The 14377-nt window shown below is 34.1% G+C and overlaps 3 protein-coding genes across 3 annotated transcripts; 1 reads left to right on the top strand and 2 right to left on the bottom strand.

Annotated features, from left to right (window-relative positions):
* Window positions 1-498: 498 nt before the first annotated feature.
* LOC105165368 (uncharacterized) lies at window positions 499-4353 on the bottom strand. Its single transcript, XM_011084347.3, has 7 exons — window positions 4240-4353; window positions 3766-4018; window positions 2981-3220; window positions 2284-2395; window positions 1986-2160; window positions 1417-1657; window positions 499-993 (listed from the first exon to the last, which is right to left on the bottom strand). Exons 2-7 carry the CDS (start codon window positions 3947-3949, stop codon window positions 701-703), a joined length of 1245 nt encoding a protein of 414 aa, XP_011082649.1. The 5' UTR covers window positions 3950-4018; window positions 4240-4353; the 3' UTR covers window positions 499-700.
* A 3488-nt stretch (window positions 4354-7841) lies between these two features.
* LOC110012618 (uncharacterized) lies at window positions 7842-10462 on the top strand. Its single transcript, XM_088879419.1, has 2 exons — window positions 7842-8152; window positions 9815-10462. The coding sequence occupies exon 2, from the start codon at window positions 9849-9851 to the stop codon at window positions 10158-10160; it is 312 nt and encodes a 103-aa protein (XP_088735545.1). The 5' UTR covers window positions 7842-8152; window positions 9815-9848; the 3' UTR covers window positions 10161-10462.
* Window positions 10463-10616: 154 nt separating this feature from the next.
* On the bottom strand, window positions 10617-13441 carry LOC105165352 (nuclear protein). Its single transcript, XM_011084335.3, has 5 exons — window positions 13026-13441; window positions 12254-12471; window positions 11680-11808; window positions 10988-11119; window positions 10617-10907 (listed from the first exon to the last, which is right to left on the bottom strand). Exons 1-5 carry the CDS (start codon window positions 13351-13353, stop codon window positions 10794-10796), a joined length of 921 nt encoding a protein of 306 aa, XP_011082637.1. The 5' UTR covers window positions 13354-13441; the 3' UTR covers window positions 10617-10793.
* Between the last annotated feature and the right edge of the window lie 936 nt (window positions 13442-14377).

Raw genomic sequence — 14377 nt, 5'->3', positions numbered from 1 at the left:
TTTTATTCTTATTTAAGTAAAATAGATGGCCGGACGAGATGAAGGATGGATACGCAGAGCATCGAACTTTGGGCTAATAATGAATTGCTTGAATTTGACATTATTTCTTGCTTCTGTAGGAGACTCTGGGCTCTAATCTGAATTTTCTCCATCTCTACCGTTATAGGTCGAAACGAAGAGAAAGAAAAGCAAAAAGCAATGAACTTCTGATTCAAACTAATAACTCAAGAAAAAGAGGTCGTTATACCACTTTGATCATCCATGAATGTTTTCTTAAAGTTGGGTATAGGAAGTTCAGTGCAAAACATCTCTTAAAGAGATGCTGTAGTTCCTGAGAACAATATCCTTGACTGGATTCATATTAGCGCAGACACACGATCTCTGAAACTCAGCATCTCAAACAATTCATTTGATGACCTGTTCGCGTAAGAAGTTTGATTCCCATGGAGATAAAAAGATGGCAGTGGCATAGAACTTTTCTGATCTACAGGGAAGAAGTTTGGGCTCTTACCGAAATACAGTTTATTTAACTAATCAAACTGGCAGATTATTTACAAGCAATAGAGGATAAGCAATTTGACATCCCATTTTGCTGGAAGATTCCAGCAACATAAAAGTTCGACAAATTCGTACATTGAAGTACTTCAGAGTACATGAAAATCTACACAGATGTATGCAGTGTGTGGGTTACTTTGGATGGTCAGAATTCCCTGTCAGGAAAGATGATTGGTGCAACCAGAGACCAGATAAACAAGGCAGCAGTGGCCCAACCGGTTACAATACGAACCCAGACTGATGGCCAACCTACATCCACCAACTTCCCACTCTCTCCAACTGATGTTGACCAACCTGTAAGAAGCATGGCCGAATACATGCTAGCTAGGGAGAATATTAAGTGGAAGAAGGAATAAGAATATGTAACTGGCTTTGACTTTTCTTTTTCCTCATGTTCCTCATCTGCCTTGTCCAATGGAAGCAAAGGTTTTCCAGAACCTGTATTGAAGAGATCGAACATTGGGTATTTTGAATATTGATTTTGCCATATCAAATGTGGAAAAGAAAATCAGCCCGAAGGCATAATCAAAACTCCTGTCAACTGTATACTCCACCAACAGTTTGTTTCCTAGGACAGTAAAAATATGGAAGAAAAAAAGTATCCAACCCCAAAAACTCATTTTGGGTAGTGACAATCTTAGACAATTCCAGCAGGATGAGAAACAAAGGTGTCCTTTCAATTGAAACCCTTATAATGTTTGCAAATTTAAGTTCTTTATATTCAATCAGAATCAAGACTCGACTATGAAAGTATTTGCTTCAATTGGAGGACAAGTGCTTTCATGTGCATGATTTGGACACATTGCCCGACAGAAAATTATATACCACAATCAATCACATTAATGAAAAAGAAGAACTTACCTGCTCGAGGAGAGCTTGGAGGGGAAAGCAAAGTTGTAGAAGATCCAGCGCGGACAGCAGAATAAACAACAGATAGCACAGTTGTAAGCAGCCCAATAGCAAGACTGCTGGTTGAAACTGCTTTAGAATGTCTGTGAAGGCCATTGCATTCGTAGTCCCTAGGTTCACTGGCAAGCCCACTATAGCAGAGGTACATGCAGTACAAAGATATAACTGAAGATGGCAAAATGCTTCCACTTACCTATGTCATGACAGCGTATATTAGGATTAGAACATCAGTTACATCACCGTACATTTGATGCAATAACAACAATTACAGACAATAACAATTATACTAACAACAACAAAATAGAAGCCAACCATAAATATAAGTTCAAGATAAGCATAACCGTGACAGACAGGCCAAGCTAAAGGTTAAGCACTTCACTTTACAGCCTTTACTATTTTCATTCCAATTTAATTCAATAATTCCTTAGGCAGAGCATGTGTGTCCAGCAAAAGTTCATAGGCACCATTTTCTAGAGGGGCAGGATAAAGGGGGATAGGTTACAGCAAATTCAGAGACGTACCGATGGATGCAATGTGATGATAGCAAACACAAACACCAAAATCAAGGTCATCACGATGAAAAATGTGTTAAGTCCACAATCGTGTCCAGATGGGGCAAAAAGATAAAAGAGCAGGCCAGAGAATGAAAAGGTTGCCACATAGCAGATTAGTGAAACCACAAGCAAAGCGATATACCTGCAAAATCACAAAGAGACAGTGAAGTGAGTGAGTAAATTAAGATCTCAAGATTGTTACAAGTGTGTTTCTTCCTGTTAGAGAGAATAACATGGAATTAACTAAACAAATAAAACTACTCACCAGAACTGCTCATCATATCCAACCCATTTCTCATTCCATCCATGAATAAAATCCAGCAGAAGGACAACTTGAACAAGAAGGAATAATCCTGAGCCAAACTTTGATGTTGCCTCTGCATTTATAACACAAAATAAAATATGACTAACTACCGGGAAATCATCTTAGTTAGATAAGATTTTACGTGTACAGGATAAGTTATGCCATGTAAACGACAAAAAAGAATATCATATACTTATTTCCTTGATTATCCTAGAAATTAGAGTAGGATTTAGGATCAGTTTTAACCCTCGCTCTTCCACTTTTAGGTCCAATTTAAATGGCTAGGTGAGGTCATCATGCAAAAAAGTTGAAACAAAACCATGGATCCTACTTCACACCAACAAAAGTTTTTCCACAACAGACGAACAAAAGGGAGGTCCAGAAATTTTTCTTTCAACTTCCTAACTCAATTTTAGTTCTATACAACATACAGTTACAGGGGTAATTTGGCAATTAACTCATTGATATTAAGCCAAAGGGCAGCAACAGAAAAGTGTTAGTTATCTTAATTTCTGAAAAAATCAAACTTTTTCACCACTTAGTGTAAGGTATTCCCATCTTATGCACATATTTCCAAACAAAACAACAAATTAAGGATGGGAAGATGAAGAAAAGAAAGCTTAATCAATTTTATAAACTTTGTAAGCATATCACTTACCATAGAAGCTGATGATTCCATTGGGAAGAAAGAACATCAGTATTACCAAAATGCACCAGCAAATAATTTTCATCATCCAACCCCCATGATGCAAACTGTCACGAGAATCCTTCTGGTTCTTCACACCAATCATAAAAATGGCAAGGATAGTGAAAAACAGGAAGTTTCCCAAACTAACTCGCAGTACTGCATCTGTTTCAAACCACTCTCTGTCCGGCGTCTGGTGAAAATGATTAATCCCTTGAAAAAATTTCATTAGGTTGTCAGGCTTACTACCAATCCAAGAAAACAAGCAACTTAAAGAATTCAATTAATACAGAAATAGATAGCCTTCTATTCCCTCATCCCTTTCAGACCCTTTCTTTATTTGTTTATCTAATCTTCAGATGTTTTCCTTTTGCAAACAAAGATCAATTTAAGTCTTAAACATGAAGAGCAAACTCATATATGAGGAGACAAAGAGTAATGGCAGCTTGACGCTAAGTACACAATTTCTATTCTCAAGGAGATATTTCCTTCCTCATCACTTCAGAAGTACAGTGCAGATAAGTAAAGAAAAGATTTTTCTATTAATTCTTTATACCTCATTTACCCTGAATTTCATTCTTTCTTTTCTCTTATTGGTTACACATTCATATGAATTTCTGATTCACATAAGTTGCCCAATTTGACCAATTTAAATAAAATTATAAAGTTATTAATACGAGAATGTATAGTGTAGAAAGCAATGTATTTAACTCTTGATAATCAGTTTATAAAAATAGATGCAAAAAGCAAATACTCACATGGAATCTTCTCCATGAGGGGTGCAGCAACCTCTCGAAGAATCCAGGAAACTACCAGAGAAAGCGCAAAAAGGCCACAATAGGCAATCCGAGCCGAGCGCCTACTGATCCCCGACACAACAGTGCGGCACGCGTCGCAAGCGCAGCCCGCGCAACATGATGCTAGGCATGAAGCTGCCCACATCTTTCTTCTATAAAAAACTCAACGATCGATGATCAAATTGATCGTGCAAATACAATTCAACCCCTGGAACTGCCAATTTAAAACGATCGATTAACTTAAACTAGGTTGATCACCAATCACCGAAGAAAAACCCTAATTCAGAATCATCAAAGCCCCAGCTCAATATATCAGAAAGACACAAAAATCAGAAACCCTAACAGATAATTCATCATGCAATTGTACTTACTGCTACACCCACACACAAATATAGATGTGTGAATATATAAATACATATATACATGCACGCATACCTTCCGGCGGAAGCAGGAACGCGAGATGGTCAAAAATGCTATGGTGCGGAACAGTCAAATTATGGCGAATTTCATTGTTGATTGCACTTATGCCCTTTCATTGTTACAACTTTTCGTTTGACCCCCAAGTCCTATACCAGTTTATTATTGAAAATAAATTGAAAAGAGCGTTTATTTCATAATTTTTAATTAAGTTATTTAAATTAAATTGATCTAAATAGAAAATTATAAACAGTTTTCTATCAATTTTTACGATTTATTAATAAACTTATAAATATTAAATTACTTTTTCGAACTCAAACTTTAATATTTATCACGTTTAATTTTTTGTTGTCAAACACTCTCAATTTTTACAATTATTTAATTTATAATTTGTTCATACTATAAAAGTAAAAATTATTGTAAATATCTTTTCAGAATGGAGCCACGTCAGAGACCCAGTTGGAATAAGGTTCATATAAGTAGCAGAAATCGATTGATCCAAACCAAATCAACAGAACGAGTTTAAACATTCAATTTTTAGTAGTGAGAATATATTTTTTTCAAATTCAAAAAAATTGTAGGCAAAGTAATTTGTAGAAATATTATTACGAAAAAATATTTTTAATACTTATTTTAAATCGTGATATCATATTTGCTCGGATTTTTTCTCGTGGGATTGGATCATAAATTTTAGAAGAGATAATTACACTCGCTTTCTTTTAAATTTGGTACAATTACACCTAGATTCTCTATGGTTTGAAAAATTACATTTAGTACCCTTATACTTCTTTACGTATTAATGCATGTTTGAGATATATTTGCACTATTATAAGGGTAGTTTAGTTTGAAAAAAACTGTTTGACCTAAATAAGTCAATAAAGGGTAAATATCAATTAATTTCATTCAGTTTTTCTGTTAATATCAGCAAATTCAGTGAAATTTGACTAACAGTGATGTATTTATTAGACAAAAGCAAACTTCAAGGATGCTATATGTAATTCCAAACACAGGAATTTATATATAATCACACTAAACCTCAAATGAGAATTGTAATTATCCCATTTTAGAAAATACATTCCATCACGTCTTTTCATAAAAAAAAAATATTATTACTAAACATCACGTATGTTTCATATAAGAAATTATCATAAAAGACATATTAATTCAAACATATTTTCATTACATGATTGCATGCACTAAACCAATATGTTCAGAGCAGAAAACTTATCACTGGAAGGTAATAGTGAAAAGGCAGCGTTAATTGGCACGAAATCAAATTGTCAACATGTGGTGCCTACAAGTAAATAGAGAAAATTATTACACTCAAATTAGGTTTTGCTAAACTAAATTATTCACGCAATATTTGTGATATATTTGTTATGTGATTAATTAATTTTTTGAATTATACATCAATTATATGTTACAATTTGAAGTTTTAAAAGTTTAAAATAATATTTTAATTTTTTATTTTTTAAATTAAATTGTGTAACACCCCACTAATGACCATTGTTTCTATTTTAATTTGAATTGTTACATGTCCTAACCTAACACTATAAATAAGAGGTCCTAGGGGACTAGGTACACACAATTTCTATTGCATCTTAATTCTCACATTCCTATTCTTCTTACTACATATATTTGTGCAACTTGTAAGGTCTAGTTCTCTAATTTTTTTATGAATGTGCTCACAATAGAAGACATCGGTTGAGACCTCCTTGGGTTTTATCTAGGGTGGTGGTGAGCCAATCTAATTACATGTAGACCTTCTATGGTTTGAGAAATTAAATCTAACACTCTTGATGTTTGTTTCCGTCTAATAAATAAGTCTCTACATTAGTCAAAATTCATTAAATTTATTGATATTATAAAAAAAATTGGTGAAAAAAATTATATTTGTCCATGATTGACTTATTATTGATTTATTGCAGGTCAAATATTTTTTATGACCAAAATATCCTCATACGTCTTCACTCATCAATGTGTATGAGCAGGTATATCTTCACCTTTACAAGGGTAGTTTAGTCGGAATTTTTTTTTTTTACCTGTAATAAGTCGCTCGAGAGTAAATATCAATTTTTATTCAGTTTTTTTTTATTAATTTCAATAAATTTGATAAATTGTGACTAATAACAAGACTTATTGTTAGATGAAAGTAACCCTCAAAGGTACTATATGTAATTTTTCAAATCATATAAGACCTAAATATAATTACAGCAAACCTCAACAAACAAAAGTATAATTATCCCTATTCTTTATGTTGAAATATTGACAAGAAAATACATATCCCTTGCTTCATCTTAATATTTTTCTTAGATAAAGTGAATAATATATCATTAGTTTAAACTAATACTAATACTACGAGTTGAATCCAAAATCTAAGTTTAGATTGTAAATTAAAGAAATAATTTTTTGCGCATGTATTAAAAAATTGTTAATGGGCCTACATCACATCATTGTTTAATGAGATTATGAGTGCATATTAATTAATATTGATAATTATATTTATACCCCTTATCTATTATTTATTTACACATATGATCTGCCTAATTATAGAAATCATCCCTAAAAATTAAAAAACAGGAGTAATTTGTGTAACATTATTGATGTCTTCGACGAGTGTATGTGAAATTTTTTAAAAAGCGAGAATAATTTGTGTGAATAATGTTGATTTTTTTTTATTTTAATATTTTTTGGATCAGTTGAGTTGTTGATCATATATAGGATGAAATTTGTTTGAGCAAAGTTATTATTTAATGTTATAGTAATTGTGAGCAATGCTTTGCACTTAAGGAAATATGTATTGGATTGAATTTTTTATTTCAATTTTAATTTGAGATGCATATTTTAATTTGTGAATAGCTGAATAATACATTCAAATTTAGATTATTTAAATTAATGAATACATTTAAACAGGACGAGAGGAAAATAAAAAACTATCATATAAGTAGATTAGAAATAGAAAATAAAATTATTATAAAAAGAAAATGATAAATATAAATAGCTATAAAAGAAAAAAAAATTGTGGAATATAATATAAATTGGAGTTATTGAATCATCCTCTGTATTTGACCCTAGAGACGTAGGATGGGCCAAATTAAGAAAAACGCCCCCAATCGAAATCAAAAGCCCTAACTACCCAAAAATAGAGAACCCCCAAAAAGTCAAATAAAAATAAAAAATAAAAAAGAAGTAATTAACATGGTTTTTCTTAATCTTAAATAAATTAAAAAAACTAATAAAAAATAATATAACAATATTAAAATTGTGAAATTTCATTGCATCGACTAAATATAAGCTATTAAAACATACTCGATGCGTGTTCATGATTTAAATTTTTATTGTATTATTTTAATTAATTTAAAAGAAAGGAAGATAGTTACGTATCAAAATAAATAAAATAAAATAAATAATCTTTATAATTATCTAAAAAGAGATTATTTATGAAAAAATGATTATATTTGGTATGTTGAGGGTGGAGGTAGTTATTACAGAGGTGTCTCTGTATAGATTAAATTTTTTTGTGTAAGATTATTGCAAATGTGGTAATTATTTTTTTGAGAAAAAAAAGGATTAAATAGAAAAGAATAGTGAGTTGAAGAAATGTGAAGCTCTAACGCGGTCCATAATAACATCCCCACCCCTTCTTTCATTTTTCTTCTCTTTCTCTCTCTCTTGAGACGCCAAACGTGGAAAGTGCGTGGCCCGTTGATGCCGGCATCTCTCCTTATATCCAGCCGAGACGCGGGCACGGAATGAGATAAAAGTGCAGATACGAGTAATACTTGGTATAGTTGAAGAAGCAAATCGGAATTCTATTTCTTTTTTGAGTTTGATTCGGGTTTGAGGAAAACTCGGATTGCTCGAAGGGCGTCGCCGTCGCCAGCCCGGATCGTCTGGTGGGGAGCTCCTTTCGTTTCCGTTTTCTTCACCCGTAAGTTATTTGTGTGCTTTTTGTCTGTGGGTTCTTGCAGATCTGTTGATTTTCTGCGTGTGTGTTTGTGTGGTGTGATTTGCTGAGATTTTTTGGGTGCTTTTGTTCGAAGATATTGTGGGTTGTTTAGCTGGTGTTGATTTGGGGACGGAGATTAAGTGGATTGATAGGGGTGCATTTTGTTGTTTATGATGAATGAATGGTTCGCTGATGGGAAGATATGATTGTGAATGAGGGCTTTGGAACGGGCTAAATGTATAGAAGCTTGATGATGTGTGTAATAATTGGGCTTCCCATCATTTTTGGTGGAATTGGTTAACATTTGAGCTTTGTGGATTTGATTTGATAAAAGCCAATGAAAGTTACAGGGGCAGACGTGATGTTTTAGGCACTTCATGCAATTTGGGGGAATGGGAATTGTTAAGTTTGGAAGTAGGATTAGTTTTAAGGATTTATAATGATTTGATTCAAGTTAGGATTGTTTTAAGGGAAAATTTTTTGGTGTTTTCAAATGGTTTGACAATAGATATCTTTAGTTATCTGTATGTATGTTCTTTTTTGCATTGTATAAGTAATCCATGTTATGTTTTGGAACATTTAAGGCAAAATGAAATGTAAATAGAAGGGGTGGAAAGGAAAGAATAACAAGGTAATGCAGCCTCAAATTATTAACATGTAAAATATCCCTTCTCAACTTCAAGCGTCGCATAGGTGAAACTCTTATTGCCACTTGCCTCTTGGCCTAGACTCATGATCTCTACATGAACTGCCCTTGGATTGCATTAGTCTTTTGAAGTTATATTAGCTGCCTTCTGACTTTAGCCATAGCTAGTATGTGGCAAAATATTAGACGTCTATCCTTATCCAAGATGGGTTATTGTATCACTTGGCATTTATTAATCAGCTTTGGGTAGCTGAGCTATGTGGGAAAATAAGTCTGAAAAACTGTAAGCACCTGTCAATTTCTAAAAAATCTGCATGTTTCTTATCGTTGTTTTTGTTTAGAGTACTGAAACAATAAGATCTCTAATGCCTGGTTGTTATTGGAGCTTTGCCTTACCTTGTAATTGGTCATGAGTTTGAAATTACTAGAAGAATTGGGTTTTTCCCCATTTTCATGTAAAGACAATTATAAAAAGTTCAAAGAGGTAGTCTAATGAGGATTTTGCTTTCTCCCATGCTCCAAACAATATTTTTCCGTTGAAGCTCATATATTATGTGAACACATCTTCTCCAGAAGATTATGCATCATGAACAACAATTCTGTATATTTTTGTGGGGGGATACTAGATACATTGTCATGGTCATCATGGAGTTATGAAATAATGAGTAACATTTTAAATGGTGATTTACAGATTTGTTCATATCTTCCTTTTGGCTAGTGTTGTTGCTGAGCAGCTACCTGGAACTGGGACGAGCTTCGAGCTCAATAGTTGGTCCAGATTTATGAGTTTTGTTCTTTCATGTTTTCTATTCATGCTTGTGTAAAGTTTTTGACATCTAATTTTGGTTGCATTAAAGTTATTGAATTCTTCAAATTATGTTCTTTTTGTGACGAGATTCTGGCAATCATCCTCAATTATTTAGAATCAAACTAGTGGTCAGCCAAAGAAATCGGCATTTTGTCGGTTGAATGTCCTTCTGATGAATTAACATTTGCAGGAATTGTCTGTGGCCGGCAAAGCAAGCGTAATATATGGCTCTTGAGAACGTTATAACTTCACCTCATAGGAGGACACAGACTCAGACTGCATTTTCTCCACCGTTACTCAAGAGACAGTACTCACGAAACGGTGAATTGGGAACCTGTTCAGCCCTTTTTCAGAGACATCGATTTCTTCTGACTGCTTTTGCTCTCCTTGCTTTCCTGTGCACTATTTATCTCTACTTTGCCGTGACTCTTGGGGCTGGTAATGCATGCTCTGGATTGACAGGGTCCCAGAAGGCATCATGTCATTTTGAGCTGGCAAAAGCATCTGTAGCCAAAGGAAAGCTGAAATTCTTCTAGCACATCAAGCATTCTCCAGTCTTTAGTAGTTGTTTTCTTTTGCCCTATGTCTTGGGAGTTAGTGTCTGAGTTGTTTTAAGTACTTTTTAAGTGTATATGCCACAAAGGAAAGAGTATATGGCAACCAGTATGCCTTACATGTAAAGTATGCCTTTCTGAATTTTTGCATCTCGTTTTGAAGGTGTATTTTCTAGTCTTTAAGTATTAGAAGACTTCTTAGAAACATTCCGTAAACACTATAGAGAAGTTGTAAGTTCAAGAAACTTATCTAATTTACGAGTATCCATCACAATTTTATTTTATTTTTAACAAACTACACCATAATTGCAGTAGTTGTGTTGTGAGCTAGGATTCTATTGTAATAGTTAATATTCTAGTAATTAATAGTACATATATATATGTGTATATAATGGATTCCTATTAGATTTTTTACAACAGTTGTGCAAAGACATGGCATGCAAGGAAGGGAATAATAACACTTGCATCAAAGACAAACCAGGAAGCGCAATGAACAGTGGTTACATTGTGAAAATGGTGGCAAATGAACAAGAAGGGAGTGTCATGTTCAAAAAATGTTTAGCTATTTATTTCACAAGTATGAGTTCAAATCCACAATCGTGCTTCATGAATGTTTTACACTATCTTCAGTTCTTTGAGCCATGCTGTGTGCAAGGGGCACGGATCGTCTTTGCCTTGAGCAATTGCTTTCTGCGACAGCGAATAGAACCATCCATTCCTCCATTTGAACTGCAATACAACCATAAGTTCATGGTTATTGCTGAAATACTAATTGGAGTATCAGATATATGAGAATTCACATTCTTTACCTCCTTAACTGCTGTAGGGAAGTGAGCGACTGCCCGTGAATAAGCACACAATCTTTCCTCCATTGCTCCTTCAAAGACTATACCTTTCTCTGCAGCTGCAGCTCCAGCAAGTTCTGCTATAAGGGCAGACACCTAAACATGATAATTTCTTGATTAGCGTATATCTTCTCATTCTGTTTTCTATCAATCACAAAGATGTATTGGTGACAATATGGAACAGTCCCCAGGTGCAACACAAAACCCACAAATGATGGTATAGAAACCAACCAAGAACTCAAAAGAAACCAATTCTGATGACTCGACTGCAGAAGGTTATAGGAAGGAGCACAAACGGGAATTGCATGGGAATGTATCAATACCAAAGGATACAATGGTTCCAGCAGTATAATTCAGAGTGCACAGAAGAAATTGCAGTTGCAGAAGAAAATGTTCCAACTATATTGATCACTGTAGTTTATAGGACTGACCTAAGCCAATTGAGAAATAAAGGAACTCACCAACTCTGAACTACACTTTGATGAATGACGGCAGTATCATATTGATGGTATATATAAAAAATTAAATCATAAGAACTGAGTATGATAATCCATTGCATGAAAGAAAATTTCGAAAGCAATCTAGATATCCTTTGACTCTCTCTATAAGGAAGCCCCAAAAATCATTTTGATTTCTGAAAGTTGTTAATTCTCTACCTCAGAACGATATTCCTTCTCAACAACACCTACAGTTGCTCCAGGATGACGGGCTCCAACAAGCATGAAAGCACATATCCATATAAGCTTCTCAAGCATTTGCTTCTGAAATGCATCTTTTTCAAGTACCTGTTTTTCCAACAGAAAATCTTTCTTAAGAGAGAATTTCAATCATACAGAAACAGATTGATAAATATCATGCCCTCTATTTCTTATTGACCAGCACCAATTCGAGCTCTTGTAGTGGACATCAATTCACATTAGTATGCAGTTCAAAGATCCTGGGAATATCACTAATAACTCTTAAAATATTAAGCCCACTGAGATAATATATGGCCCACTAGAATCTTACAACATAAAATAAAACTCAGGGAACTGGAAAAAAGCATACAACCTCAAGGCAGTCATAGGCAAGTAAGAAAAAGTGGGGAGGAAAGATTTAAAACTTTAAGTTTCCGGGAAGCATATAAACAGAGGCAGAATACAGTATTATTTTCATTAACTATATTTTCCCAAGCTATAATAGAAGCTAGCATCCAATACCGAAGAACAAGTATGTAACCCAAGACTCTACCTTGCAAGACAGGCCTCCAGCACGCAATCTTCCGGCAACTGCAGATGCCCACTTCCCATACGCAGCTGTCAAACCCTCAGGATTGGTGTCGGTTATTCCATCTATAGGAGGTTCACCAAGCTTTGACACCGCAAAATATGCCAAAACTTGATCAGCGTCACCTAGGCCTTTACTTTCAAACCACGGCTCCAGCATTCCGTTCTGGAAAAACACCAAATCTGCTACATTGTTAAGAATCATCATGATGTCTCATCATCTAAACATCCATTTGCATCAAGAAATGCAGAACGTTCAGATAACAGGAAATTCAAGAAATTGCATGACTGCATCGTAAAATGAACAGAAGATTCACTGCAGAGTTTATGTAACATTCTTGTCGTAGCATCTAATGTATATATTCCTGGAGTGGACCCGTATCGATTCTTGGAAACAAGTGTAGCAACCTTAGAAAAGACTACATAAAATAACATAGTAAAGACATAGTTGTTCACTTTTACTAGCAAAATATGTAACCAATCCATAGTACATGTTCTTTCACCTACATTAAACCAGCTAGCACCAAAATAGTTGTTCAACATATCCAAGAATCAAATTTATACATGCAGTTCGAGGTGCATCATAATTGTCAGTAGATACCACAACATAACTGCTGCTCTGCACTGCTGTTTCAACTGCTTTATTAACTATCAGCAGGCATTACTAAACAGACACACACCCATGGTGTACGATTAGAAGAAGTAACACTAAACAAAACAAAATTTCTCTATCGTACCGCTCCAGCGCGAATTAGGGGTTGATTCAAGCACCGCATCCAGATCATCATTGCGGGTACACACTAAAATGGGCCCGGGGAAATCAAGCGGCACGGGCTCCCCTCTCTTTACTAGGACATCATCGCCACTGCCCATGTCCTGAAGAGCTTTTCCCACACGGCCACCGCCCACTATAATAGCGGGAGCGACCTTCTCTGCTGTGGTTGCCATGGACGAAGAAGAAGTTGATAAAGAGGCTTTGGCTTTGAAGCTGAGGCAGATTCTTGAAGTGGGTTTTGCGCAGTGGTGCAAGAATGAAGAACTAGAGAGGGAGAGTGTGGCGGCCATGGATGCTGGTGGGAGATTGAGAAGAATCCATCTGGAATTCGATGGTGTGGTTTTCACTTGATCTTCGTTGGGATTATTATTCGGGTCAAGAAGAGAGCCACTCGTTTTTTGAGAACCATATCCGGAGCTTTTTGGATTAGGGTAGGGGGCGGTACCCGATCCAAGACCCAATTCAACCTTCTGTCCCTATAATTATATGATAAGTTCAATTTAAATCTTTTGTTTAGTGAAATAGGTTTTGAAACTCAATTTAAGTTCAACTTTATGAATTAAAATAATAATGTTGATAAAATATTAAAAATAAATTTTTGTAATATACAAATTTTATTTGAACTCAATTAATTTGTTTGATTGAACTAAAACTCGTACAAAATCAAATAAAATTTTATTTAAATTTTAATTCGATCGATAAATTCAAGATTAATTCAATCGGGAAGGTTCAGAGTGATTTAAATTTTAAAATAAATTATCAATTAAAATTATTTTTAATTACACAAGTACTATACACAGTTTGAAAAATTTTAAATACGCCCTTTAAAAAAACTATCGGTATATATTATAAGTTACAATTACAACATTAGGGATTATACTAGTAAGTTTATAAAAAAAAATAAAAAGTATTTATATAATTAAATTTAATTTTAGATCACTATTATATTATACGTAGTTTCTGATCAACTATGATACAATTTGTTACGTCTTAAGTCCGTAATTCCATTGGACATAAGAATTTCCTCCAAATCCAGTGAACAAATCGTGAAATTTGATTATGAACAAATTGTTGAAAAAGTATATATCCAATAGTTACAATTGATTGTTTGGCTAAAGTTTATATATAAGGTGCTGATTACAATTTCCTACACTAAGATTATTTAAATTATATATATATTGCCCTTATTTTTTGCACTTAAATTGGAAAAATCCATTTTCCTACCTTAACTATCTCGAATAAAACTAGCTATAGATAGAAATTTTTTTATTGGAATTAAGTTTGGTTGAATCAAACAAATCACAGTGCAAGTGT

This window comes from Sesamum indicum, linkage group LG1 (assembly GCF_026168435.1).
Source record: "Sesamum indicum cultivar Baizhima isolate 11 linkage group LG1, ASM2616843v1, whole genome shotgun sequence".
In the NCBI taxonomy this organism is placed as follows: Eukaryota; Viridiplantae; Streptophyta; class Magnoliopsida; order Lamiales; family Pedaliaceae; genus Sesamum; species Sesamum indicum.
This window is presented reverse-complemented; position numbering and strand designations above follow the sequence as displayed.